The 25,154-nt window shown below is 42.8% G+C and overlaps 2 protein-coding genes and 1 long non-coding RNA gene across 3 annotated transcripts in view; 2 read left to right on the plus strand and 1 right to left on the minus strand.

Annotated features, from left to right (window-relative positions):
* LOC140500131 (DNA (cytosine-5)-methyltransferase 1-like) overlaps positions 1-18,305 on the plus strand; it is a 40,689-nt gene extending 22,384 nt beyond the window's left edge. Inside the window, exons 19-31 of the mRNA XM_072602440.1 lie at positions 874-1,080; positions 3,490-3,682; positions 6,051-6,129; positions 6,420-6,551; positions 6,711-6,993; positions 8,404-8,545; positions 10,601-10,767; positions 11,543-11,717; positions 12,233-12,428; positions 13,023-13,186; positions 16,975-17,091; positions 17,524-17,614; positions 18,033-18,305. Coding sequence (XP_072458541.1) covers positions 874-1,080; positions 3,490-3,682; positions 6,051-6,129; positions 6,420-6,551; positions 6,711-6,993; positions 8,404-8,545; positions 10,601-10,767; positions 11,543-11,717; positions 12,233-12,428; positions 13,023-13,186; positions 16,975-17,091; positions 17,524-17,614; positions 18,033-18,055 — 1,969 coding nt within the window. The 3' untranslated portion in view covers positions 18,056-18,305. The remainder of the gene's footprint in view (positions 1-873; positions 1,081-3,489; positions 3,683-6,050; positions 6,130-6,419; positions 6,552-6,710; positions 6,994-8,403; positions 8,546-10,600; positions 10,768-11,542; positions 11,718-12,232; positions 12,429-13,022; positions 13,187-16,974; positions 17,092-17,523; positions 17,615-18,032) is intronic.
* Positions 16,870-18,420, minus strand: LOC140500139 (uncharacterized). Its single transcript, XR_011965624.1, has 2 exons — positions 18,334-18,420; positions 16,870-17,072 (listed from the first exon to the last, which is right to left on the minus strand). It is a non-coding gene; the product is annotated as an uncharacterized lncRNA (long non-coding RNA).
* Positions 18,421-19,370: 950 nt separating this feature from the next.
* Positions 19,371-25,110, plus strand: EIF3G (eukaryotic translation initiation factor 3 subunit G). Its single transcript, XM_072602451.1, has 11 exons — positions 19,371-19,525; positions 19,754-19,800; positions 19,937-20,020; positions 20,155-20,243; positions 20,674-20,733; positions 21,858-21,962; positions 22,069-22,258; positions 22,533-22,640; positions 23,880-24,016; positions 24,147-24,253; positions 24,413-25,110. The coding sequence occupies exons 1-11, from the start codon at positions 19,440-19,442 to the stop codon at positions 24,426-24,428; spliced, it is 1,029 nt and encodes a 342-aa protein (XP_072458552.1). The 5' UTR covers positions 19,371-19,439; the 3' UTR covers positions 24,429-25,110.
* The last annotated feature ends 44 nt before the right edge of the window (positions 25,111-25,154 follow it).

Below are 25,154 nucleotides of genomic sequence, written 5' to 3' on the forward strand. Positions count from 1 at the left end.
AACTGGGGCTTAGGGGTGAAATGTCCAAGTTGGGGTTCAAATGCATGCTATTACCTTTCTAAGCTCTGCCTCTTGCCATTTTGGGAGGCAAATTAGAGGAGTTCCCTCAATCAATATAGATCACATGGTCTCAAAACCAAGGGTCCTATCCATTTCATATCCATATCCAAGCTGTGAGTGGAGGACTGTAGAAGAGGGATCCCTCTACAGACTCAATAAACTCTTGCTAGGATAGATTTTTTTTTTAACACTAAGGAAATTAGTTTCCTTTAAGTCTGCTTCTATTTGTAGTCCAAACCTATAGCACAGTGCCTGGAACATAGTAAATGCTGAACAAATGCTTGTTGATTGACTAAGTCCAATTAAATGGATTGTGTGAACTCTTAACAAGTTACCCAGAAAGGAGACTTACTTAGGAATTTTTATGTTATGGGTTAAGTTGTCATTTGTGCCAGTGAATCCAGTCCAAGCTGAGAAGTCAAAGTGTTCCATACCTCCTGAGATTAGAACATGCCCAGCTTAGCCTATGGACTCTGGTCAGCTTGGTACTATCAAGTCACTGATAGCCCCCAGTGAAAGTCCTGATGAACTATTTTGACCACTGCCTTGAGACTGTAGAATGGCATCTCTACTATGGAAATATAAATTCCAAAGTCTGGCTGATAAAATAGATTTAAGTGTTTTTCTTTCCTCCAGGTAATCCATGAGTTAAGTCTAAACTTTTTAAAATTGGTAATGCATAGTAGTTTTTAAAAGTCTTATGACAGAAAACTAGTTTGATCATGCCAATAGGACAAGGGAGAGTTCTGTCAATTTTTAAAACATAGTATTTTATTTTAATCATGCTACATAAAGCATTCTTATTCTCTGCAGCATCAAGCCTCCAGTTATAATCAGGAAGTTGAAAGAATCGGTGAATGAGGACCAATACCCAGAATACTATCGAAAACAGTCAGATTATATTAAAGGCAGCTACCAGGATGCCCCTGAGCCATATCGTATTGGCCAAATCAAAGAAATCTTCTGCTTCAAACAAAGTAATGGAACAGATATCAAGCTCAGAATTAACAAATTTTACAGGTACGCAACAGCTACAAATCTTAATTTCTTTAATTTTAAATAGATTTTATTCTCCAGGACAAGAATTACATTTCTACTTATTTACAGTATGGATAAAGTACAATATTGTTCGTTTCTCTCCCTCTGCACGCATTTTTCTGGCTTATTTCTTGACTTGTAACTTCATGTTAAAGTTGAGCTCTGCTCCTAGGGTGGAATAGGCACTATCCCAAACTTCAGGATTTTTTTGTGCTGTTTTTTTTTTTTTTTTTCAAAGCTAGTTCTGGGAATCAGTGTTTTCAGTTCTTCTCAGGTGATATGATCTAAGGAAAGGTGTGGTCACTCCTCTCTTGGTGCTGTGGTCTGTGAGTGACTACAACCATTCTTTTCCACCCTGGAACTGTGACCCAGAACCGCTTACTGGCAATGCAACAGTCTTGCACCCAGTGCCCACAAAGGGATCTCTGTAACTTTCTTCTGACCAGTTGTCTGATCCCCTTACTATCTGTAGGCTGAGAGCTCCAGAAGCCACTGCTACTGATTCAGTGCCCCCTGAGATCTGCTGTTGGCTTGCTGGGGCATGACTTCTGCAGAATTGTGCTCTCTACTCTCACCCCAGTGAGACAGACCTTTCCTGTTGACTTTCTAAGTTGTCTTGGGCTGGAAAATTTTCACACCATCTCTTTGTCGGTTCTGCCACTCCAGAACTTGTTTTGAGGCATTGTTTTAAAGTTATTTGGAGGGAATTTGGGAGAGTTGAGGAGAGTCTCTACCTTTGTTCCACCATCCTGGCTCTGTCCCAAATATTACTTTTAAACTACTACTGCATTGGCTACAAATCTGAGTCTTTCAATTTTAAAAAAACTGCATGGAATGTTCTTTCTTCTGGAGTGCTTAATTGACCTCTTCAGTGGTAGGTCCAGAAGAAACACCTCCAGAGGAGGTTGCTGCACCACAGAGGAACCCACTAGGCATTCCTTCTGATGTGCACCTTGTGCTCTGGTACAGCTTAGTAACTATGGGGATGTAGACCTTCTTCAATTGTTTCTGCTCAGGCTCAGATTTTTCCTTCTCACAACTTGGTTCTTATCCAGCCAGTTGATTGTTTCATCACATTTATCAAGGATCTTCCGTTTGTCTTCATCACCAGGTTTGCTTTGGAGTTTCTCATCTTCTGCACTGGCTTTCATGTTGAAAGCATAAGATTCAAGAGAATTCTTACAAGATGCCTTGTCTTTCTGTTTCTTATCCTTAACCTTGCATTTCTTAGCCTCCTGAACCACAGGCTCAGTGTTTTCTTTCCTCAAATGACCCTTGACATTAGTGATGGTGCTCTTATCTACAGCAGAAACACTGAGGGTGCCATTTGCATCAATGTCAAGTGTTACTTCCATGTGAGAAACACCCCTGGGTGCTGGGGGAATTCCTGTGAGCTCAGACTTGCAAAGCATGTGGTTATCCTTTGTCATTGCTTTCACCTTCATAAACCTAAATAAGCACTCCAGGCTGGTTGTCTGTTTTAAGTGGTAAAATCTGCATCTGCTTCATGGCGATGGTGGTATCACGTTTAATGGGAACAGTTCGATTTTTATCTTTAAAATCTGAATTTCAACAGGTGACAAAACAGTCCTGCTTGTTTTCTTCTATGCGTTAAAAAAAAAAAAATGCTTCCATGACCACTTCCCACTTTTTTTGGGGGGGGGCTCTTTGCCTTCCCCTTTCCCTCTTACCACCCTCTAATGGGGAAAGGACAGGAAGAAAGGTAATCTTTAATACATATGTACCGCTGAGCAAAACAAATCTGAAAATGTTTCTTATTTTGCACCTTGAGTCCAACACCTCTGTCAGAAAGTGAGTAGCATGCTTTATCATTTGATCTCTGGAATTACCCAGTGAATGTTAAGGACAACAGATTCTTTATGGTATATGTCTTCAGGGTCAATCCTTGAAGATGACAACACTTTTCTGTTGGTTTTCTCCATCTTGTTAAAAACAACAACACAGCCCAGTCTGGTTCTAGTATCCTCATGCTTTCCACAATTAACCACTCAAGGAGACCTATTGTGACATCCCACCAGGCCTCACTTTCTTGCCTTCATTCCCTGTTCTGACTTCACATGTGTGTGCACACAATCCTACCTCTTGCCATTACTGTCAGACCCACCAGGTAGCTAATATAAAAGGATTCATGCTCATGGCTGAGAAGGGTAGTCCTTCTTGGTAGCATACCTCTTCAGTGAGGCATCCTGAAATGAATCCCTTCTGAGAGACAAATGGTGGGTAAGGGGTTGAGTCCATAGGTTAGGCCAGTAGAGGTTGGGGGCAGGTTGTATTTTATGGCACTGTCCCCCTACCCTGATACACAAAATAACCTTACAGTTGTCTACTTTCTCTAGCAATGTCTTACAATAAAGACTTCATCTTTTACAGACCAGAGAATACCCACAAATGTGCGATAAATAAGTTTTGGGAGGATATCAACTTATTATACTGGAGTGATGAAGAAGTTGTTGTGGATTTTGAAGATGTACAAGGCCGCTGTGTTGTAAAGTATTGGGAAAGCATGACAGAACCTCTGGAGAAATATTCTCTTGCTGACCCAGAACACTTTTATTTCCAAGAGGTAATTCTTCCTGTAAACTGATCTCTCTGGGTTCAAACTGAGTAACAAGAAGGTGATAGAAGGTCTAATTGAGTGGTAGAAGTAGGATTTAAGATGTGCTTCTCCATGGAAACGTTCAGGCGACTAGGTGATCCAGGGGAGAGAACATTGGCCCTGGAAAGACCTGAGTTCAAATTTGGCCACAGACACTTAACTGTGTGACCTTGGACAAATCACTTAAAATTCTGTTTGCCTCAGTTTCCTCAACTGTAAAATGAGGATAATAATATTACCTAACCTCAGGTTATTTCGAGGATCAAATGAGATAATCTTTGTAAAGTGCCTGGCACATAGTAGGTACTCAAATGATTATTTCCTTCCTTTTTTCATTGCACAGACTAAACTCTATGACACCATTGAGGTATTTATATAAGTAAGAGTACTACCTTTCACGGTGGGAGATGCTTCATATATCTACTCCTTCAAAGACCTCTCTATTCCAGGAATATTCTAGGGTTACTGGCATATCCTTGGTCCTGGTTCTAATCTGCTTTTTTTCTTAACTGACTTGGATAAAGGCGTAGATGGCAGGTGTAGCCAACCAAGCGACTACACCTACCATTTCACTCAAATTTGTGTCCTCTCCAGGGTTAATAATAGTCAGTTGAATCAGATTTAATTTAACAAGGAATAAGTTCAAGTGTGACACTAAACTTTTTTTTTTTATTTTTCAGTCTAACTATATAAGATATAGGGGAGTCATAGGTAAGACAAATGCTTGTGGAAAAGCCTGTGGTTTACAGTAGATTATAATCTTGAGATTTCAAGGATGAAACATAAGATCCAAGAAGCTAGCTTGAGCTTCAGCTACATTGAGAGGCCAAGAGAGGCAATAGGGTAGTTATAACTGATTGTGGTCAGACACCATCCACCCCTTTCATTTCTGGGTGTCTTCTCTTAAGGACAGTGACAAGATGGTGCTAGTCTGGATAGAAGAGGGTCAGGAGGCAAAAAGATAGTGTTTGATAGGCTAATACTTAAGAATTAAATTGACTCTATTTTGATCTCAGGGGGTGGATTGCAGACCAACAGGGGAAAGTTGAAAAGAGGTAGAAGGCTTCTATCTAGCCCAAATCTATAACAGCTACAAGGTACAGTGAATAGAGCACTGGAGGAGGAGTCAACCTCACCTGTGTTCAAATCTGATCCAATACTCATGAGCTGCGTGACCTGCCTCAGTTTTCTTACATGTAAAATGGGGATAATAGCACCTACCTCCCGGGGTTATTTTGAGGATAAAATTAAAATATTGGCAAAAGGCTTTGCAAACCTTAAAGTACTATACAATGTTAGTTAGCTATGAACCACTCTCCGAAGGTAGATTGTCTAGGCCAGACCTGCACAACTTGGCAGCAGGTAAGGACTAAAATTAAAATAGGCAGATAGGTTTTTAGTGGCTGTCTTTCTAAGTAAGGATATAATTAATGATTAAACTATTTTGCAAATAAACTGTATTTTAAAAGGGAAATTTCAATTAATATCAAATAATTACTAAGATTTTTATTTATCATGAAATCACCTTAATGTTAAAAAATGATTTTTCCAAGTGGTACAAGTTTAATATGTTCTTCAAGTTTTCTTACCGTTTACATTCAGTAATGACCAAAAACAGTGAAAACACACAACTCTTGCTCCACTCAGACTAGAGACAGACTGACGATGGCTAATTGCTGCAGGATATTGCTGCATGATAAACAGGAGAGCATGTTTGCAATGGCAACCCACCTGCCAAGTTACATGCCAGGCATAATAGTGACTAGGGGAAGGTGGGTTAAGGGAGGGGTACGGACAAAGCACTTGTTACATCTTTTCTTTCTTTTACATCTTCTACATTTTTTCGCAGGTTGCCTGAAATCCTTTGGCAGGCCGACGGGTCATGTGTTGTGCAGGCCTGATCTAGGCAATGTTGGAGGATAGTTTTCCCTTGTCACTAGCTTGTCTTGAGACTTCTCCACTATGTTGTAGAAGGGAGTGTTGGATAGATTGGACAACAAGACCCCTCTAAAGAAGGGAGACTAGATTTTGGACCAGAGAAGTCCTGGGTTCATCTAGCCTAATCTTATACATAAGGAAAATGGAGTCTTGGAGAACTCAAATAATTTGATCAAGATCTCAAAGCAATAAGCATCAGAGGTAGCATTTGTACGCTGACTCCACAGCCAAAGGATTTTCCTTGTTTGTTTTCTTTTTTTTTTTTCCTTACTGTCTTACATGGCATCTAAGGTTCTTTCCAAAACACTGTCTTCAGACTTCTATGAAATGGTCTAGCTTTTATTTCTTGACATAATTTTTCTTTCCAGATAACTAATCTTAGCCTATATCCTCCTAGGCCTATAATGCAAAAAGTAGAAGTTTTGAAGAAGTTCCAAGTTATGCCCGTGGCGATAAAGACAAAGGAAAAGGCAAAGGTTTGTTGTCTTTCTGTGGTTTCCAGGACTTGCCCATTTTGTTTTTATAGTTCAAATGAAACTTTAGGCCAGCTGGGGGAAAAAAAACTCTTATTTCCTGAGGAGTTTTCAGAAATAATTACTATATTTCAGCAAATCCCTCCTTTTCTTTTATTCCATATTTTTTGTCTGAAATTTCCTCTGAAATAGCAAGGCCTTGGGAATTTCTAATGAAAGCGGAATCCCTGTGTTTGTTACTTTGAGGTTGATACTTGTGAAATAATAAGTATTGGGCATCCACTTACCTATAGGCAAAGGCAAGGGAAAATCTGTAGCAGTGGAGCCAAGTGAGCGGGAAACTGTAGACATCAAGCTGCCCAAGCTTCGCACCCTGGATGTGTTCTCTGGCTGTGGAGGATTGTCTGAAGGTTTTCACCAAGCAGGTACAGAAAATACGTTTTTTGCCCTGAATGTTCCATTTCTGAGCCTTTCATTTTCCTACAGGGCTCTTGAACTCGAAAGAGACTTGTCTTGCTTTAAAAATGGGACATGCATAGCACATCTTCCTTAAACAACAGCTAAAGTATTTCTTCCCCCTCCAGGAATATCAGAAACACTGTGGGCCATTGAAATGTGGGAGCCTGCTGCCCAGGCGTTCCGTATGAATAATCCTGAGAGCACTGTGTTCACAGAAGATTGTAATGCTCTACTGAAGCTGGTTATGTCTGGGGAGAAGACCAACTCCCTGGGCCAGAAGCTGCCTCAGAAAGGAGATGTAGAAATGCTGTGTGGTGGCCCACCCTGTCAAGGGTTTAGTGGCATGAACCGCTTCAACTCACGCACGTATTCCAAATTCAAGAACTCCCTAGTTGTCTCCTTCCTCAGGTGAATGGCACAGGGGGAATAACTATTCCTTCGTCTTAGCTTGTATTTTTTGCTTACTGGGGGTGGAAAGCATGGGATATCTTCATGTTACTAGTAAGGATGGCCTCACTGCAAAGCAGAAGTCCCTACTTCCTACTGCTGCAGCACAAGGATTCTGCTTTTCCACTTTCTGCATGGAAATTTGCTACAGAGGGACTTGCCTTGGCTCAATGTTTGTTGAATGGCAGTGTGAAAGGCTATGAAGCTAAATAGGACTTCTCTCTTCCCCCTCTTCCCCATGTAACTCCTTTCAGAGAAGGAAGAACTGATTTTTTTTTTCCCTGACCATGCCTATTCTGACCCATTGGGGTCAACTCCATAGAAAACACCTTTTCTTGAGGTTCTCCCGCTCTATTCTATTTCCGTACCAATTTGGGGAAATGGGGAGTTGAGAATGTTTCAAGTCCCTTTGCTTGTTTAAAAGGATTTATCTAAATTATAATAAATTAGTTCATTAAAGTTTGTCTAGATCAAGAATTCTTAACTCGGGATCTGTGAACTTATTTTGAAAAATACTTTAATAACTGTTTTCAATGCCATTGGTTTCCTATGGATCTTAATATATATCTTTAAAACACTAAGCTGAGAAGGAATCATAGGTTTCAATAGGCCAAAAGGGTCCAAGACAGAAAAGGTTAAGAAACTCCCGTCTAGGGTAAGGATCACAATTCCACAGGGCTCCTTTTCCAAATTCAAAAGCTTAAAATATAAATTATTAATAAAACTAAAAATCTCTGATGTCCCAAGTAGACTTTGAATCACTGAACTAGAAAGGCATTTTCTCTATCCAGTCAGATTTTGTGGTCGATTATTCACTGACTTCCTCCCAATTATTATCTTTAAGGAAAAACCATCATTAAATACAAACAACTTGGAAAACAACATAGAAGGGCGGAGAAATAATTAATAAAAAAACAATGCTGTGCACTGCATGTGGCAATAAGCAGAAGGGAGAAGTAGGCAAATTCAACCTTGTTCCAATGGCTTCAAATAGACATAATTCAGTAACTTCCAGCTGCTTTTTTAAATAAGATGAGTGAGTTAGGTAAATGGAAGAAGCTCCAGAGAATGCAAAGCTTAGAGGCAGGGCTCCCAGAAAGTCTGCTCTCTGTGGTTGTGATCATCTGTCCCTATCACAGATTCTGACTCTCTCCCTCCTGCGTCTCTTGATTTAAAATCGACTCCGCAACAAGAAAATGCCATCCTCCAAGCCCACAAGAGCTACATCTTTCAAAGCTGATGGAAAATAAAACCAGCAACTCTCAGGGACCTTAGCTACTTAGCCCCATCCCTTCCCATCCAAGTCTTGTCTGAATGACGGTTATTCTTTCTACAAAGAATCTTACTGAACTCATTTTCCTTCTCCCACAGCTACTGTGATTACTACAGACCCAAGTTTTTCCTTCTAGAGAATGTAAGAAACTTTGTGTCATTCAAGCGTTCCATGATCCTTAAGCTGACCCTCCGATGCCTGGTTCGAATGGGGTATCAGTGCACATTTGGTGTATTACAGGTAGGCTCGTGCTAAGATACCTGGGGGAGATAACCAAGGAATATGACTCTGATATCTGTCTTTTGTTCTTCCAGTGTTGAAGAAAGAAAATCATCATATTTCAGAAAATAGGCTAATTTAGATTTGGGAGCTAGGCTCAAGCACCAGCTCTGCTATTTGATATCTATGCGACTTTGAACAGTCACTTATTCTCTTAGAGACTCCATTTACTCATTTGGAAAATAAGGGGTTTGGTTTAGGTAACCACTGTGGGTCTTCCTAGCTCTACATCTGTCCTTTTCTGAGTATTGCTTCCTCTTCTTCTACTATATTTGTTTCTTATGCTTCCAACCAATGCATTAGAATGAACTAAGGTTTTGGCATTGGTTTAGAACCAGGCTTGTCTCTTTAAGACAAAATAAAATTGACATTAAAGTAAATGTCTTCATCTCAATGAGTTGCCTCTCTTGGTAAACAGCTTCTACAAATGAATTGAAGGTCACTTTTTTAGAACTTAAAATATTTCCTCTAATGTCTTAGATGAAAGGTCCCTTATCCATTCAGCAGTCTGGCTTTGTTTCTGACCTTCAGATTGTTTTTTCTTCATAGTTGTTATATGGACCGTGAGTATATTAATGGCACCAGAGTCGGACTGTCTTGTGCTGTCTTAGGGAAACATTGAGGAGGAGGTTGTAGGGTGGAAGAAAAGAATAATAATTAAGTTCCCTGAAACTGAAAATAGTGAGGAGTTTGATTTTTTTTCCCAGTGTTAGATATTGTTGAAAGTTTTATAGTTAAAGGAAATCAACTGACATCAAATGAGTGTATATGTAAATTGCTTTGCAAACCTTAAAACACTATATAAATACTATCTATTATGATTACTATTTTTAGTCATAAGTAGATGACCTAGAATGATCTACTATGATCACAAATTTTAGCTTGGTATTACTTGAGATTTGCTATGACTACTAATCTTGGCAGAGTAAATTCAACAGTAACCTTTAAGACTAAACAGCTGAATTTTTATCTTTTTTTGTTTTTTGTTTGTCTTTAAAAAAATACTATTTACAACATTGGATGACTCTTCGAAAGGGATAGGGATAATGGGGAAACTTATGGTAATCAAAAAACCCCAAAATACATTAACAATCTTATTTTAAACTATACAGCTCTTTTTTTTTTTTTTTTTTTTAAGGTCACAAATTTAATGTAGTCCCATGCTCACAATAGCCAAAGTCTGACCTCAGGTTGGGACTGAACCAAACCAAATTTTTTTCCTCTATGGCTCATGTCTTGATTCCCAGTGATGTGGGTGACAGGGTTCCTAGTTCCTCCTATATAAGCTTTCGGGGGAGTGAATGCACAATGAAGACAAACTTTGTCAGCCCCCAGAAAGTACAGAAGGCACAAGACTTAAAGGACCCATAGACAGATGCAAAAGACATACCAAATATTCTCAGAAGGAAACTGAACTCAGAGTGGCCACCTGGGCAACATCATCATTTTAATAGATGTCTCTTCCCATCAGATTATCTTGGAGACAGTCCCACTTTCTGAAACCCATTCCCAAGGAGACACTGAGGGGGCCAATCCAAATAAATGAATACAATTTTGTGTATTTTGTTAATCATCAGTTTTCTCTCCTTTTAAGGTATCAATGGGCATATCTGTGTCCTAACTTAGTGTAAGAAAGATCCTTTTGTTAAGAACCAATTTTTGGTTCTGGGAAGAAAACACCCAATGTATTCCTAGACATATATCTTTAGTTTTCCTACTGAACAGATATTTCTGGAACTCAGAAATACAGGTGACATTTTTATGATGGGATGGAGTCTAGGCTTGTGAATGAATAAGAATGGGAAATTTCCTGAATAGAAACTTGCTATGTCTATATAGACCTACAACTCATCAGGAACTGAGTCAAGAATAAGTTTTGAACCCAGATTCCCCTGGAGAGTCCCAGGCTGGTATTAATTTCCTGTATCCTATTATTACTGGTAATCTTTACATCTTAATATCTCTTATTTGGCTAACTTGGTAGAAATGGTGTGTTTTCTTGTCTTCTGTGCCCAGGCTGGCCAGTATGGTATTGCCCAAACTCGAAGAAGGGCCATCATCTTGGCTGCAGCCCCAGGCGAGAAACTCCCCATGTTTCCAGAGCCCCTGCATGTATTTGCACCCCGAGCTTGCCAGCTCAGCGTCGTGGTGGATAACAAGAGATTTGTTAGCAATATAAGGAGGTAAAGGCATTCAGAACTAATAGCTCTTCCCCCTAAGAACCGATTTCCCAAAGCAAGACAAATTCTACAAGTTAGAGTCTGTTCAGGGTCAACAGGTATGTATGTGTGTGGGGGAGGTGGGGGTGGAGAGGAGGGAGCTGGCTGGAGGTTATAGACAACAAAAAGAAGAAAGGGGTTTGGGATGGGGTAGGAAAAGTAGACATGATAGAAGGGTAGAAAGTGACTAAAAGCTGCCATGAACACCACAGAAGTAGACTTCCCTTGTCCTAGACTTAGCTTTAACCAGTCTGATTTGGGAGCATTTGTCTTAAATTCTTTGAAGTATTGGCAAGGGAAAGAAAACAGTCTAGTCTGATGGAATGCCTACAAAAGCAGCATCCTTCATGTGTAATGTTTAGCTAAATGGTACAGCAGATAGAGTGGCTAGATCTGGAGTCAGGAAGACCTGATTTCAAATCAGAATTCAGACACTTAGAATCTGTGTGGTCCTAGGTAAGTCTATTTGCTTCAGTTTCCTCATCTGTGAAATGGGAGTAATAGTGCCCACCTCCCAGGATTATTGTGAAGATTACATGAGATATTTGAAAAGTGCTTAGCACAGTGCCTTGCATATAGTAAAGGTTATCTAAATGTGATTGTTATTACTGCTTGGCACATATATCAAATCAACAAACATTTATTAAATGCCTACTCTGTGTTAAGCATTAGGGATACAAAAAGAGACAAAAGACAGTCCCTACCCTCCAGGAACTTAAATGGTTGCCTTTTGTTTTAGGCTGAGTTCTGCTCCATTTCGAACAATTACTGTCCATGACACAATGTCAGACCTTCCAAGTATCAAGAACGGTGCCTCAGAAGAAGAGATTGCTTACAAGGAGGAGCCCAAATCTTGGTTCCAGAGACAGATGAGGGGCTCCCATGATCAAATCCTCAGGGAGCACGTCTGTAAGGTAAAGTGCTTGCTGCCACGAGAGTCTTTCATGTGGTCTCACAATCCAGGTTAGTGGTTAGTCTTCAGCCACATCCTTAATAGACCTCAGAGATATTGACTGACTTATGAGGTCACCTAGTCAAACTTGAAAAGGACCTCAATTGTCCTGTAATCTAAGCCATAACCTACAAAAATAATCCCACCTCCCCTGAACAGGAATTCTTAACCTGGGGGTCCATGGAGATCCACGAACTTGGATGGGGGAAAAATTGCATCTTTATTTCAATAGAACTTTCTTTAATCCTATGTATTTTATTCTATGCATTTAAAAACATTTTGAAGAGTCAGCTTTACCAGACTGACTGCCAAAGCAATCCATGACACAAATGTGGAAAAAAACAAAACAAAACCCTGGACTAGAATGATGCCAGGAAGCAAAGTGTCCCAATAAAGTAAGAATAGATCTAGCTGGGGCCTGGCTGAGAAGGGTTTGGGAGGGAACAATCAAAGGGCTAACCTTGACTTTGGTTGCAGGAAATGAATGCTTTGGTGAGTGCTCGAATAAAACTGATTCCCCTGACTCCGGGGTCAGATTGGCGAGACCTTCCTAATATCCAGGTACACATCTCAGATGGTACCGTGACCAAGAAACTGCGCTATAACCATGATGATAAGAAGAATGGACGCAGCAGTACTGGAGCCCTCAGAGGAGTCTGCGCCTGTGCGAAAGGTAGAGGGTCTGTGTGAGTCTGTGTGAGTCTGTGTGAGTCTGTGTGAGTCTTCATTGATTCTAAGTTATCTTCTTTTTGTTTTGTGCTCTGAGATCATTGAGGAAAGGGAACGAAATGTATTCCAGCAGTTGAGTGTCTCCCTAGCTTAATAGCTTTCACATCCTATTCAGTAAAACTAACTAGCATTATTTTTAGCCTCTTATTTTGAATTCCACTCCATATGCCCCTTAGTGGGGATACTAAATCAAAATGGAAACTATTCCTGCCCTCAATGAACATATATTCTACTAGGGGAAAAGAACAAATGTTAGAGTTAATACAAAATTATTACAAACAGTATGGTAACTTTCCTGGAAGGAGGACTCTAGCAGCTGAGGCATCAAGATAGGCCTTCAGTGGGAAGTAACACTTAAGATGAGTAGTGAAGGAAGGAAGGTGTGTCTTCCAAGAATGGAAGGGGATACTCTATGCAAAGGTGTGGAGATCATATAAAGATAGTAGCAAGGAGGCCAGATCTTTATTCTCATTTTATTCATTTGGATACCAAATATCCACTTACCACTGAATTTTAGCTTGGTTTTTCCTCTATTCAGGTAAACCATGTAATCCAGCAGATAGACAGTTCAACACCTTGATTCCATGGTGCCTGCCTCACACTGGAAACAGGCATAACCATTGGGCTGGGCTCTATGGAAGATTGGAATGGGATGGCTTCTTCAGCACTACAGTTACTGATCCTGAACCCATGGGCAAGCAGGTAAGGGCGTGTCAGTGGGAGGAAGTGAAATTTATCCATTTTCCCACCTTTGTAGAAACTTTTTTTATTGTATTTATTTGTTTCTAGATTTTGACATTCATTTCCACAAAATTTTGAGTTCCAAATTTTCTCCCCATCTCTCCCATCCCCCCACCCAAAAACACTGCATTCCGATTACCCCTTCCCTCAATGTACCCTCCCTTCTATCATACCCCACCCTTCCCTTATCCCCATCTTCTCTCTTTTCTTGTAGGGCAAGATAAATTTCTGTACCCCATTACCTGTTTCTTATTTCGCAGTTATATGCAATAATCTCAACATTCATTTCTAATACTTTGAATTCCAACTTCTCTCCCTCCCTACCCAATTCAATACAGGCTATATATGTGTTGTTTTGCAAAAGACTTCCATAATAATCATGTTGTGTAAAACTAAATATATTGCCCTCTATCCTACCCTCCCCCGCCTTTTTTTCTCTCTTTGATCTTGTCCCTTCCCAAAAGTGTTTACTTCTAGTTACTCCCTTCTCCCATTTGCTCTCCCTTCTATCTTCCCTCTCACCCCACTTGTCCCCTCCCTCCCCTACTTTCCACTAGTGTAAGATAGGGGGTGGGAGGTGTGTGTGTGGGGTGTTTTCCCCCTTCACCTACCCAAATACTGAGAAGTCTCAAGAGTTACTAATATTATCTTTGCATGTAGGAATGTAAACAGTTCAGCTTTAGAAAGTCTTATGATTGCTCTTTCCTGTTTACCTTCTCATGCTTCTCTTGATTCTTGTGTCTGAAAGTCAAGTTTTCTATTCATTTCTGATCTTTTCATCATGAATGCTTGAAAGTCCTCTATCATTGAATGACCATTTATTCCCTTGAAGTATTATATTCAGTTTTGCTGAGTAGGTGATTCTTGGTTTTAATCTCAGTTCCTTTGACTTCTGGAATATCCTATTCCAAACCTTTTGATTCCTTAATGTAGAAGCTGTAAGATCCTGTGTTATCTTGATTTGTATTTCCACAATACTTGAATTTTTTTCTTTCTAGCTGCTTGCAATATTTTCTCCTTGACCTGGGAACTCTGGAATTTGACTACAATATTCCTAGGAGTTTCTCTTTTGGGGTCTCTTTCAGGAGGTGATCAGTGGATTCTTTCAATATTTATTTTGCTCTCTGGTTCTAGAATATCAGGGCAGTTTTCCTTGATAATTTCATGGAAGATAATGTCTAGGCTCTTTTGATCATGGCTTTCAGGTAGTCCCATAATTTTTAGATTATCTCTCCTGGATCTATTTTCCAGGTCAGTTGCTTTTCCAATGAGATGTTTCACATTATCTTCTATTTTTTTCAAACTTTTGGTTTTGTTTTCTAACTCTTTGGTTTATCTCATAGTCATTAGCTTCCCTGAACTCGATTCTCTCTTTTAAAGAATTATTTTGTTCAGTGAGCTTTTGAACCTTTTCCATTTGGCTAATTCTGCCTTTTAAAGCCTCCTTCTCCTCATTGGCTTTTTGGACCTCTTTTGCCAATTGAGTTACCCTCTTTTTAAAGGTGTTATTTTCCTCAGCACTTTTTCTGGTTCTCCTTTGGCAGGCTGCTGACATGCTTTTCAAATTCTTCTATAGCCTGAGCCCATTTCATATTCATTTTGGAGGTACTGGAGGCAGAGGCCTTGACTTCCTCTGACAGTATGCCTTCCTCATCCAAAAGGATGGAAGAAGACCCCTGTTCACCAAGAAAGTAACCTTCTATGGTCTTATTTTTTTCCCCCTTTTTTTGGACATTTTCCCAGTCAGTTACTTGACTTCTAAATCCTTTGTCAAAAGGAGGGTCCTAGTGCTCCTCCTCTCCCCAGTATTGTGCTCAAGATTGAGATTCAAATCAGCTGCTCAACTCCCCCAGGGGCTTTGAGTGGGAGTGGGGCCACCACTGAGGGCTGAGGTTCAGATCAGCTGCTCAATTCCATCAGAGGCTTTAAGCTGAACTACCTGGACAATAGACCTAGGCTGCTTCAGCATAGCCTCCTGCCACCTGCTGCCCCTGCTGCCTAGGGCCAGTGCTGAGGGAACCCCACTCCCCTCTCACCCAGCTGGGAAAGCCCTCCCACCTGACCGTTGGAGCTTTCTTTGTTGCTTGTGGGTTGAGGGATCTGGGACCCTCCCTGCTGGGTATTCTGGCCCGGGAGGTCTGTTCAGGTCCTGTTCCTCCCAATGCTGCACAGCCAGGGCTGGGCTGGGCTCTGCTCAGTGTCCCATGAGATAGACCTTTCCTGTTGGCCTTTCAGGTTACCGGTAGCTGGAAACCTCTTTCACTCTGTTGTTCTGTGGCTTCTGTTGCTTTAGAATTTGAGAGTCATTTTTTTACATGTATTTTGTGGGCTGTGGGGGAAATGCTAGAGTATATGTATCTTTCTACCCCGCCATCTTGGCTCTGCCTCCTCACCTTTGTAGAAACTTTAAAAAATGTTGATAGCCACTACCAACCACTGAGCTATAAACTGAGGCTCACCCATCACTGGCACATAACCCTATTGCTTTAGAGGATGGTCTAAGCTGGTATCAGGTTTGTTTCATATATAGAAACAGAATGAACACTAATTCATTGTTGGTGGAGCTGCGAGCACATCCAACCATTCTGGAGAGCTATTTGGAACTATGCCCAAAGGGCTACAAAAATGTGCATACCCTTTGACCCAGCAATATCGCTACTAGGACTATATCCCCAAGATATCATAAAAATGGGAAAGGGTCCCACATGTACAAAAATATTTATAGCAGCACTCTATGTAGTTGCCAAAAACTGGAAGTCAAGGGGATGTCCATCAATTGGGGAATGGCTGAATAAATTATGGTATATGAATGTAATGGAGTACTATTGTGCCATAAGAAATGATGAACAAGAAGACTTCAGAGAGGCCTGGAAGGACTTATATGACCTGATGCTGAGTGAAAGGAGCAGAACCAGGAGAACTTTGTGCACAGCAACGACCACAGTGTGCGAGAGTTTTTTCTGGTAGACTTGGAATTTTGTAATAATGCAAAAACTTCTTATAAAAAAAAAAAATCCCAAAGGTGGTTCTCAAGGCAAAATGCCTTCCACACTCAGAGAAAGAAATATGGAAGTCATTCGCAAAATGTAGCAGATCATGTTTGTGTATGTGTATGTGTCTGTGTATCATGTTTTGATTTGTTATGATTTCTTTCATTTATTTTAGTCTGACTACATAGCATGACTATAGTGAAAATATACTCAATAGGAAAGTATATGTAGAACCTATACAGAATTGTATGCAGTCGTGGGGAGGGAGGGGGGTAGTGGGGGGTAGGTGTGGGGGGGATAAAATCTCAATTGTATGGCAGTGATTGTTAAACATTAAAAAATAAAAAAAATTAAAAAAAAAAAAAGAAACAGAATGCTATTTTGAAGCCCCAGGGTCAGATTTCCCCACCTCTGAAGCTTATTAGCTATAACCCTGGGTCTTGGGTAATTCCCCCTGGACTTAAGAGAGGAAAGTCAGACTAGTTTTGATCCCCTTTACAGAAGGGAGCTCCCACACTGCCACTGGCCAAAACCCCATCCTTTTGTCTTTGTGCGAATTACAATGATCCATCTCCCAATGGAGATCCCCATCCCAGGACATTGTCTCCACAAATTTGTTGCAGTAAAGTGGTGATCCTGCTTTTGGCCATTGTGTTACAGGAAGGAGATATGTCAGTTTTATTTTTCTCTAGTGTAAGTTCATGCTTTTTAAAGAAAGCAAAACTTGGGGACTGATAGCATGGATTCTTGTGTCCACAGGGTCGAGTGATTCACCCAGAACAGCACCGACTAGTGAGTGTGCGGGAGTGTGCCCGGTCCCAAGGATTCCTAGATTCCTACAGATTCGTTGGCAGTACCTTAGAAAAACACAAACAGGTGAGTGTTAACTTCCTATAGTTATTTTAATTCGACGGGGAACACATTTCTGAGACTATTATTAGGACTATAGTCCTAATGACTATGGTTCATTAGGAACTATCAGGTTTTACTTAGTACAATTGACACTTTAACAAAATGAAGTATCTTCTTGCCAAGTGAATATCAGATACAAACTGCATTTGGCTCTCCCACCAGGAGGCAGGAGGTGGCCTTGAGGCCTCTAAGCATATAAGACCCACTTAAAGAGACTGGGGAATGGAATGAGAATTCTACATTGGAGTAAAATAGCACCCTGATTCAAATCCTCTGAGTCCTGGTCGGTGCTGCTGTCGCCCGATAGAGTGCTGAAAGCCAAGATGTTCACAGGGATCTTTCTAGGCACAGGATCCTATTGCACAACACCAAATTCTGTCCCCCTTTCCCATGCAGGTGGGGAATGCAGTGCCTCCACCCCTGGCCAAAGCCATTGGCCTGGAGATCAAGCTCTGTGTGTTGGCCAAACTGAAAGAGAAAGCCACAGGTAGGTATGGCTAGAGGACTTTCTAATGTGTGGAAAATGGATTGTGTGCTATTATATTTTAGGGGTGGCATGGGGTAGCTCAGCTATCCCTTTTTCCTCCTCTCATTGTTCATTGAGTCTAGGCAGACTATAGGTCATGGAAGGGAAATCACTTGGGAGAGCCCTCTTCTGGGTGTGCTTCCTTTACTAAATTCCAAACACTTACCCTTCAAGGTCTAAGACAGCAACTGTTATGTGGAGGAGAACTCTAGGCTCTATTTTGTCTTCTAGAGAGAGAAGTGTGTGTGTGACATTTGCAGATACTTCATAGGATTGTTATTTAACCCAAAACATTTAAAATCTCAACTTTGGCAGTTATAATACTACGTTGTCCCTTCCTATTCAAACTTAAATTTGTCTTTCATTTGTTTCTCTTCAGTTAAAATCACAGAAGAGGTATGAGGGACAGAGCTATCATGGACTACTCTTCTTAACGAGCCAAACTTTTTATTCCGTTGTACTCATGAAGCATCTACCTCCTTTGCTGACATTGAGCTGTTTTTAATGATCAAACTGTTAAACTATGAAATTGTAAGGTGATTTTATAGAGTCTAGATTTTAAAACTATTTGAATTGTCTATTAAATGTAATGTCGAGTGACTGAAATGTTTTTGCAGCTTTTATATACATTATAATAAATATTTTTAAATAATCAAGTATCTTTCCTGACTCTTACGTACCTCAAAACTATTTCTGAAATTGCTCCAGTTTTTCTCTGGCACATTAGGACTTCTGATTCAGCAGCTTGCCACAGCTTAAAATGTTTTCATTTGGAGAATGAGGTCTCCTTGTCAGAGGCATCCTCTGTTATGAAAAGACAACACGAAGATTTCTTGGTCAAAGGAAGGCAAGCTGTTTCTAGTTCTAAAGGGGCCAGGATGGCAGTTATGTCACTGTAGACATCTCAATTCCTGCTAAAACACTGGAGTTCAGCACTGTATCAAGTCACTTGATTTCTGAATACAAGTGGCGGATCCAGGATCCAAACCTCAGAACCTCAGGTTTTTTTGTTTTGGTTTGTTTGGTTTTGTTTTTTGGCTCCTTACCTAATCCCGTCTTCACTCTATCCATTGGCTTCTCCAGGTTTAGAGAGCCAGCTAGGTGGTCCAGTGAACAGAGTTCTGGGCCTGGAGCCAGGAAGGCTACGGTTCAAATCCAGCCCCACACACTTGCTAGTTGTGTGACCCGGGACAAGTCCCTCGACCTGTGCTTGCCTCGGTTTCCCCAACTGTAAAATTGGGATAGTAGCGTCCTCCTCCCAAGGTTGGTGTGAGGCTCAAATGAGATCTGTGATCGATCATCCCGGTGCCTGGCATACAGTAGGCACTTCATAAATGCCTCTCTTCTTCCTTCAAGTGCACAGCTTCTATGCCAGCTGAATTCCTTGTATCTCTCAATAGGAAGCGAACACACCGCACTCCGTCCCGCTGTCTGACCCCTCCCTATCCCCTTATTTACCATTGCAGAAGCCTCCCCCCCCACCCCCAACTATGCCTGTTTGCTCCATCTGGGGAAATGTGGGGGGGGGCCTGCTCCCCGCTGCCGTGTAGAGCAAAGTCCTCTGGTGCCTTTAGCTTTCCCACAAAGCCCGAGGCTTCGGAGCACTCCATCCCTCCGCTTTTGTAGGGGAAAGAATCGTAGGATGGGGGCGGGGTGAGGGAAAGGAAGGGGGACACGCAGGGCAGAGCAGGGAGAGCAGGGCCGGAAGGAGAGAAGCCTCCTCCACCAGGGGGCGCCGTGACGACGGAAGCGCCCGGCGGCGCTCCAGCAGAGGCGGCGGAAGTAGATGTTAGAATCCATTTCCGCTTCCGGTCTTTGGCCCGGGCTCCGGCTGCGTGGAAGATCCCAGACGATGCCGACTGGAGACTTTGAGTGAGGAAGCTGGGGCCGGTTCGGGGGACCTGGGGGTTGCGGATGACGAGGCTGGGGGCGGGAGGGCGGAGGGGGCTCTCTCAGGCCCGGGGCCGGAGCGGGAGCGGGGAGCTGATGGTGTCCCCGGCGCCTGGGCCGAGCCGAGGCCTGGACGGCAGCTCGGAGCGGGGCGAAGGGATCCCGGGGCGCCGGGGCGCGGCTTCCCTGAAAGGCGCTTTCCTCCCGCAGCTCGAAGCCCAGCTGGGCCGACCAGGTGGAAGAAGAAGGAGACGATGGTGAGTCCGGCCCTGCTGACCAGAGGCCGCCTGGCCGTCCCTTCCCCACCCCCCCTCACTCTGGCATTTCCCCTCCTCCTCCTTCCCTCCGGCCTGCCTCCCAGGGTCTAGCCTGATCTCTGCCCCTTCCCTGCAGACAAGTGTGTCACCAGTGAGCTCCTCAAGGGGATTCCATTGAGCACAGGAGAGCCCAACAGTGAGCCAGAGCTGCTACCGGGTGGTGAGTACGGCAGCCGAGAGAGGCAGAGAGGGTGTCTGTCTGCCTGTCTGTCTGGCTCCCTGCGGGGAGCGCAGGCTTTTGTCATGTTTGGGTCTCTCTCCATCTGTTCCTTTCCTGGGCTGTTTCCTCCCCAGCTCCTCTCCCTGCCCCCAAGGAAGTCATCAACGGGAATATTAAAACCATCACTGAATATAAAGTGGAAGAAGATGGCAAGAAGTTCAAGGTGGGCTACGCTGGTTTCTGTATCTTTTCTTGTCTGGCCTTTGGGTCAGGTTTGGGGACCCCATGAATGAAAAAAAGCCATTTGTTGAATGTTCTCAGCCCCGAGAATGCAAGTACAACAGGGATACAATTCTTGTCCTCAAGGTTCTCTTAATATGGGAGACCACACATATAGGGCAATGGCATCATATCTACCTTGCTAAAGGAGCGTTTTGAAGCGTTTAAGAAGTTACAGGATTGCTGTTTGAAGTCATTGGGGAGTTAATGACATATATTCTATTAGTGACGAAAGTATTGTTTCAAAGGAAGAGGTAGAATGCAGGAGTACTAGGTACCTAGTAGGGTGGTGGATCCTCCCAGTTCATGTGTGAGATTTACTGCTCACTAAAAGGATTTTTCCCCACTCCTCTCCTTTCTTGTGCATTTTCCAGATTGTCCGTACCTTCAGGATTGAAACTCGAAAGGCATCAAAGGCTGTTGCAAGAAGAAAGGTGAGAGCCATTTTGGGGTTGGACAGTGTATCTTTTCTTATCTTTTTCTTCAAGGCCCTTCTTGATGTTCTTTTGCATTACCTTATCATGGAATAGAACAGCCTGATCAAGTGGAAGGAGTTCTAGACTGGGAGTCAGGAGAGGTCTAATCCTGATTCTGACACTTAGAGCAGCTGTGTATTCTTGGGCATTTAACTTTTTTGAACTTTAGTTTCTTCATCTTTAAAATGGTCATAATACAGCTCCATCTAACTCACAGAACTGTGAGAAAATTCTTTACAACCTTAAAAATCTACATAAATGTGAGTAGTTGGACCTAATGATTTTACATGTCCTCTTAAGCTAGGAATAGTGAGGAGGCCTGCAACTTTATTGGTAGTTCTGGGTCATGTATAAACAAGGAATTTTTCTTGGAATTGGAAAAAAATTTAGGGAACAGTAACGAAAGTAAGGGAATATATAAAAGGAATAGGCATGAGAATGGATGCAGAATATGAATATTTTTCCACCTTGGAAAGATGAGAGCTATGAGTAGGCTGGATCCAAGGCTAAAATAGTTGGGGATGGAAGAACTTAAAAGCAGTCAGACTTAGAAGACAAGAATAGCCCACGGTAGGGATAATTTTGTAAACTTGTTGCCCCAAAAGTAAGTACTAAATCCATTTCAGTTCCATAGATTTTTGTTAATTACTTTTCACTCAACAAACAAGCCAATTGATAATATATCTCCTTATTTATTCCTTTAATATTTTAAGATTAACAACATGCTTTCCTCACCTCACTTCCTTCCATTTGAAAGGACTGTTTTGTTGAGGAAGGATTAGACTTGGTTTTCTGCAGGGAGGGGAGGAGAGGGACAGGAGCAGTGTATGGAAGTGGCAGAAAGGAAGATCTTGGTTCCATTTGAACTTCTCCATGTGGGCTGCCTCAGGAGGCCAAAAGTTTCTCATGACTGGAAATCAGTGACAGTTTAGGGATATAGTTTTTGTTTTGTTACATTCTAGAAGCACATTCTTCTTGACAGCTTTCTACTTCTTAAACTCCCCTGGGGAGAATTCCCAACCTGCTTTGTGATCTGTTACTCCAATCTGTCTGGTCCTATTCTAACCCTTTCCCATCCACAGAACTGGAAGAAATTTGGCAACTCACAGTTTGATCCCCCTGGTCCAAATGTGGCCACCACTACAGTCAGCGATGATGTTTCTATGACATTTATTACCAGCAAAGAGGTAATTCATGAGTACAGGATTTAGGGAGGAGGTCCTGAGGGTGGGGTGGGTAGGAGGCTCCCCCGAAGGCCAAAGCATTTCCAATCTCAACCTCTTTTCTCCCCAGGACCTGAATTGCCAAGAGGAGGAGGACCCAATGAACAAGCTGAAGGGGCAGAAGATTGTGTCATGTCGAATTTGCAAGGGTGACCACTGGACAACACGGTGTCCCTACAAAGACACACTGGGACCTATGCAGAAGGAATTGGCTGAACAGCTGGGGCTGTCCACTGGGGAGAAGGAGAAGATGCCTGGAGGTTCGGAGGTGGCACCTGGGTTGGGGGCATGTGGGTGTGTCTCTGTAGGACTTTCCATTGTGATAGCTTGTGTGACCTTGTGAATGTCTCTGTTTTGGGGCCGTGGAAGTTTGGCCCTGGAGGGTCTATGGCTAGGGAAAAGGTAAGATTCGACAAAATGGGAGTCTTCTTGGTGGGATCCTGGTGGAAGCAGCTTATCATGGCTCTGGAAGTAGCTGGGAGGGGGATTTAGGGCAGGCCCTGGGCCATTCTCAGCCTATGTTTATCCCCACAGAGCTGGAACCTGTGCAGGCAGCCCAGAGCAAGACAGGGAAATATGTACCCCCAAGTCTTCGGGATGGAGCAAGTCGCAGAGGGGAGTCTATGCAGCCCAACAGGAGAGGTACGGAAGGGGCCCTGGGGGCAAGGTTGGGGTGGGCTAAGGTTGAATGGGAAGGTAACAAATGGTTATTAAGAACTTAGTTTGTGCAGCCGTTTGCTTAGAGCCTCAGGGAAAGAAAGTGCCCTAGGACAGGACCCAGGCCCTGCTCTCATGAGGCTTCCAGCTTAGTAGGGGAATAAGATGCCAGAACAATGTTATTTTACAGTTGAATTAGTGAGTCAGCAAAGTAAAGGTGCTGTGTGAGATCTGAGAGAGCAGCTCATCTGACTGGAAAAGCTTCCTAAAAGAACTGGAATTTGAATTGGGTCTCAGAGATGAGCAGAACTATCCATGTGATTGGCGGAGAGTGCTGCCAACAAAAAGAACAAAGTTGGGTGCTTGGAGAGGGCAGTGCCTGGTCAGCCTCAGTGTAGACCATCTCAGTTGGAGTAACTTGAGAAAGGGTCATCAGGGTGGGCCATCACCTGTTTCTAGAGTGCTTTCAATGATGGAGAAGTTTGAACTTACTATGGAGTCATTGAAGAAAATTTTTCAGCCATTAGATTGATATGAATGTAATTCTGCTTAAGAAAAAATTGAGGGGAGAAGAGCAGGGGAAGTGGAGTCAGGGAGCCCTGGGCACATTTATAGAAAGATGGAAAGGAGCAAGTGGCAAGGGAGGGATCAAAGATGCAAGAGAAAGAGAGATTCCTGCTCCAGCAAGGTCTTGGGGGATGTCAGGAGAGAAATGGGAAGAAGGCTTAGCCTGAGGTCACCATTGGATGTGCCCAGTATACTCTGTGTCCTCTGCTTGTCAGTCAGCAAAACACTGGATATTTGAGGGTTAGAAGAGAAAGGAAAAGGTTTGAAACAATGCTCTCTGGCAGGCAGTGGATAAGGAATAAAAGTAAAAGGATTGTCAGGGTGTATCAACAACCAAACCAAGGTTATGTATGATAAATCTGTGGTCAGTTACATCAGCTTTAGACAGTTATGGTTTCCTGTCTTGGGTCTGCTCTGTTGCTTCTCTCGAGACTGGGGGTGGGGTGATGCTGTGGGACTGGGCAAGGCTGGGGGTGGGGTGTGATGCTGTGGGACTGGGCAAGGCTGGGGGTAGGGTGTGATACTGTGGGACTGGGCAAGGCTGGGGGTGGGGTGTGATGCTGTGGGACTGGCAGGTACCTTGTAATTATCCAGCGTTATTGCCTGAGTTGGGTTGGGCCTTTCCAAACCATACTCATGTTTGCTTCTCTCTTCCAGCGGATGACAATGCCACCATCCGAGTTACTAACCTGTCAGAAGACACTCGAGAGACTGACTTGCAGGAGCTGTTTCGGCCATTTGGTTCCATCTCCAGAATCTACCTGGCCAAGGACAAGACCACTGGCCAGTCCAAGGTAGGACCAGTGACTGGGTGTGTGAGAGGTATTTTCTGGGTGAAGGGGATGATAAGGGGTAACTAACCTGTAACATGGAGATAGTGTTCTGGATAGAGGGAAGACTGATACATCTTTAATGCCTCCCCAGGGCTTTGCCTTCATTAGCTTCCACCGGCGGGAGGATGCAGCTCGTGCCATTGCTGGTGTGTCGGGATTTGGCTATGACCATCTCATCCTCAATGTGGAATGGGCCAAGTAAGCTTCTCCCTTTCCCCATCATCTAGCTGTGGCCAGGATCCCTGGGCCCAGACCCAACTTGGAACTGGGCCCTCCATCCTGGATATTCTCGTGAATGACTTTTGGGTTGTGTTCCCCCATTAAGAAATCCTAACTGCCTCTTTGCCATTTCTGCAGACCTTCAACCAACTGAGGTCGCTCCGTCCGCTTACTACACAGTTGCCTGGATTAGAAAAGGACCTGACTCTGAGGGAAGGGGCTGGAATGGAAGCCTCCTACTGGCCCAGGGCAATAAATATTCACATCTGCCCCCACGTCTCTCTTTTTTATTCTTTTACATTTCAGGAACACATCTCTAACCCCCAAGAAGCCATGTGGTGCCTGTGGCTATCCACTGCTGACTCAGCCTCTTCTTTGGCCCTGTCTTGGGCTGAGAACTGTCACCAGGTGGCGCCTTCCCTCCCTGCTTGGGGCTTTCAGTGCAGGCTCCCTAGACACAGCTCCTCCCCATCCTGCTTTAGCGCACTTGTGACTTTCTTGCTCTGAGTCATTCAAAATCCTTTTTTTAGCCAGTGCCTATTTTATTTCTTTTTTCTCCTTTAAAAATGTTATTTACATCACTGTCATTTCTTCATGAAATGGTGGTTTTGCTTCACTCTCCCCATATTAGAATCCTCCCTTATTACAGAAAAGTGCTAAAAAGACAAGCTGGCCCATGTCTGCAAATGGATTTGTTCCACACCTACTGCCCACCTTGGCCAAGAAGAGGGAGGGAAGCGTGGTTCACCGTCACATGCCCTGGGATGGATAGACGGACACTTTGATATCAGTCAGTCGAAGTTTTTCCTTAACATCGAAATAAATTTGTAAATCCAGTTTTGCTTCCTTCGCGTCAGTCATATGTGACTCAGATGTTTAA

This window comes from Notamacropus eugenii, chromosome 4 (assembly GCF_028372415.1).
Source record: "Notamacropus eugenii isolate mMacEug1 chromosome 4, mMacEug1.pri_v2, whole genome shotgun sequence".
In the NCBI taxonomy this organism is placed as follows: Eukaryota; Metazoa; Chordata; class Mammalia; order Diprotodontia; family Macropodidae; genus Notamacropus; species Notamacropus eugenii.

Excerpts from the sequence above, each read along its gene's own strand:
- EIF3G (XM_072602451.1), top strand. The coding sequence starts at position 19,440 with ATGTTAGAATCCATTTCCGCTTCCGGTCTTTGGCCCGGGCTCCGGCTG. Across the intron at positions 19,801-19,936 it reads GGAAGAAGAAGGAGACGATG|ACAAGTGTGTCACCAGTGAG; the intron begins GTGAGTCCGGCC and ends CCTTCCCTGCAG. Across the intron at positions 20,021-20,154 it reads GCCAGAGCTGCTACCGGGTG|CTCCTCTCCCTGCCCCCAAG; the intron begins GTGAGTACGGCA and ends TTTCCTCCCCAG.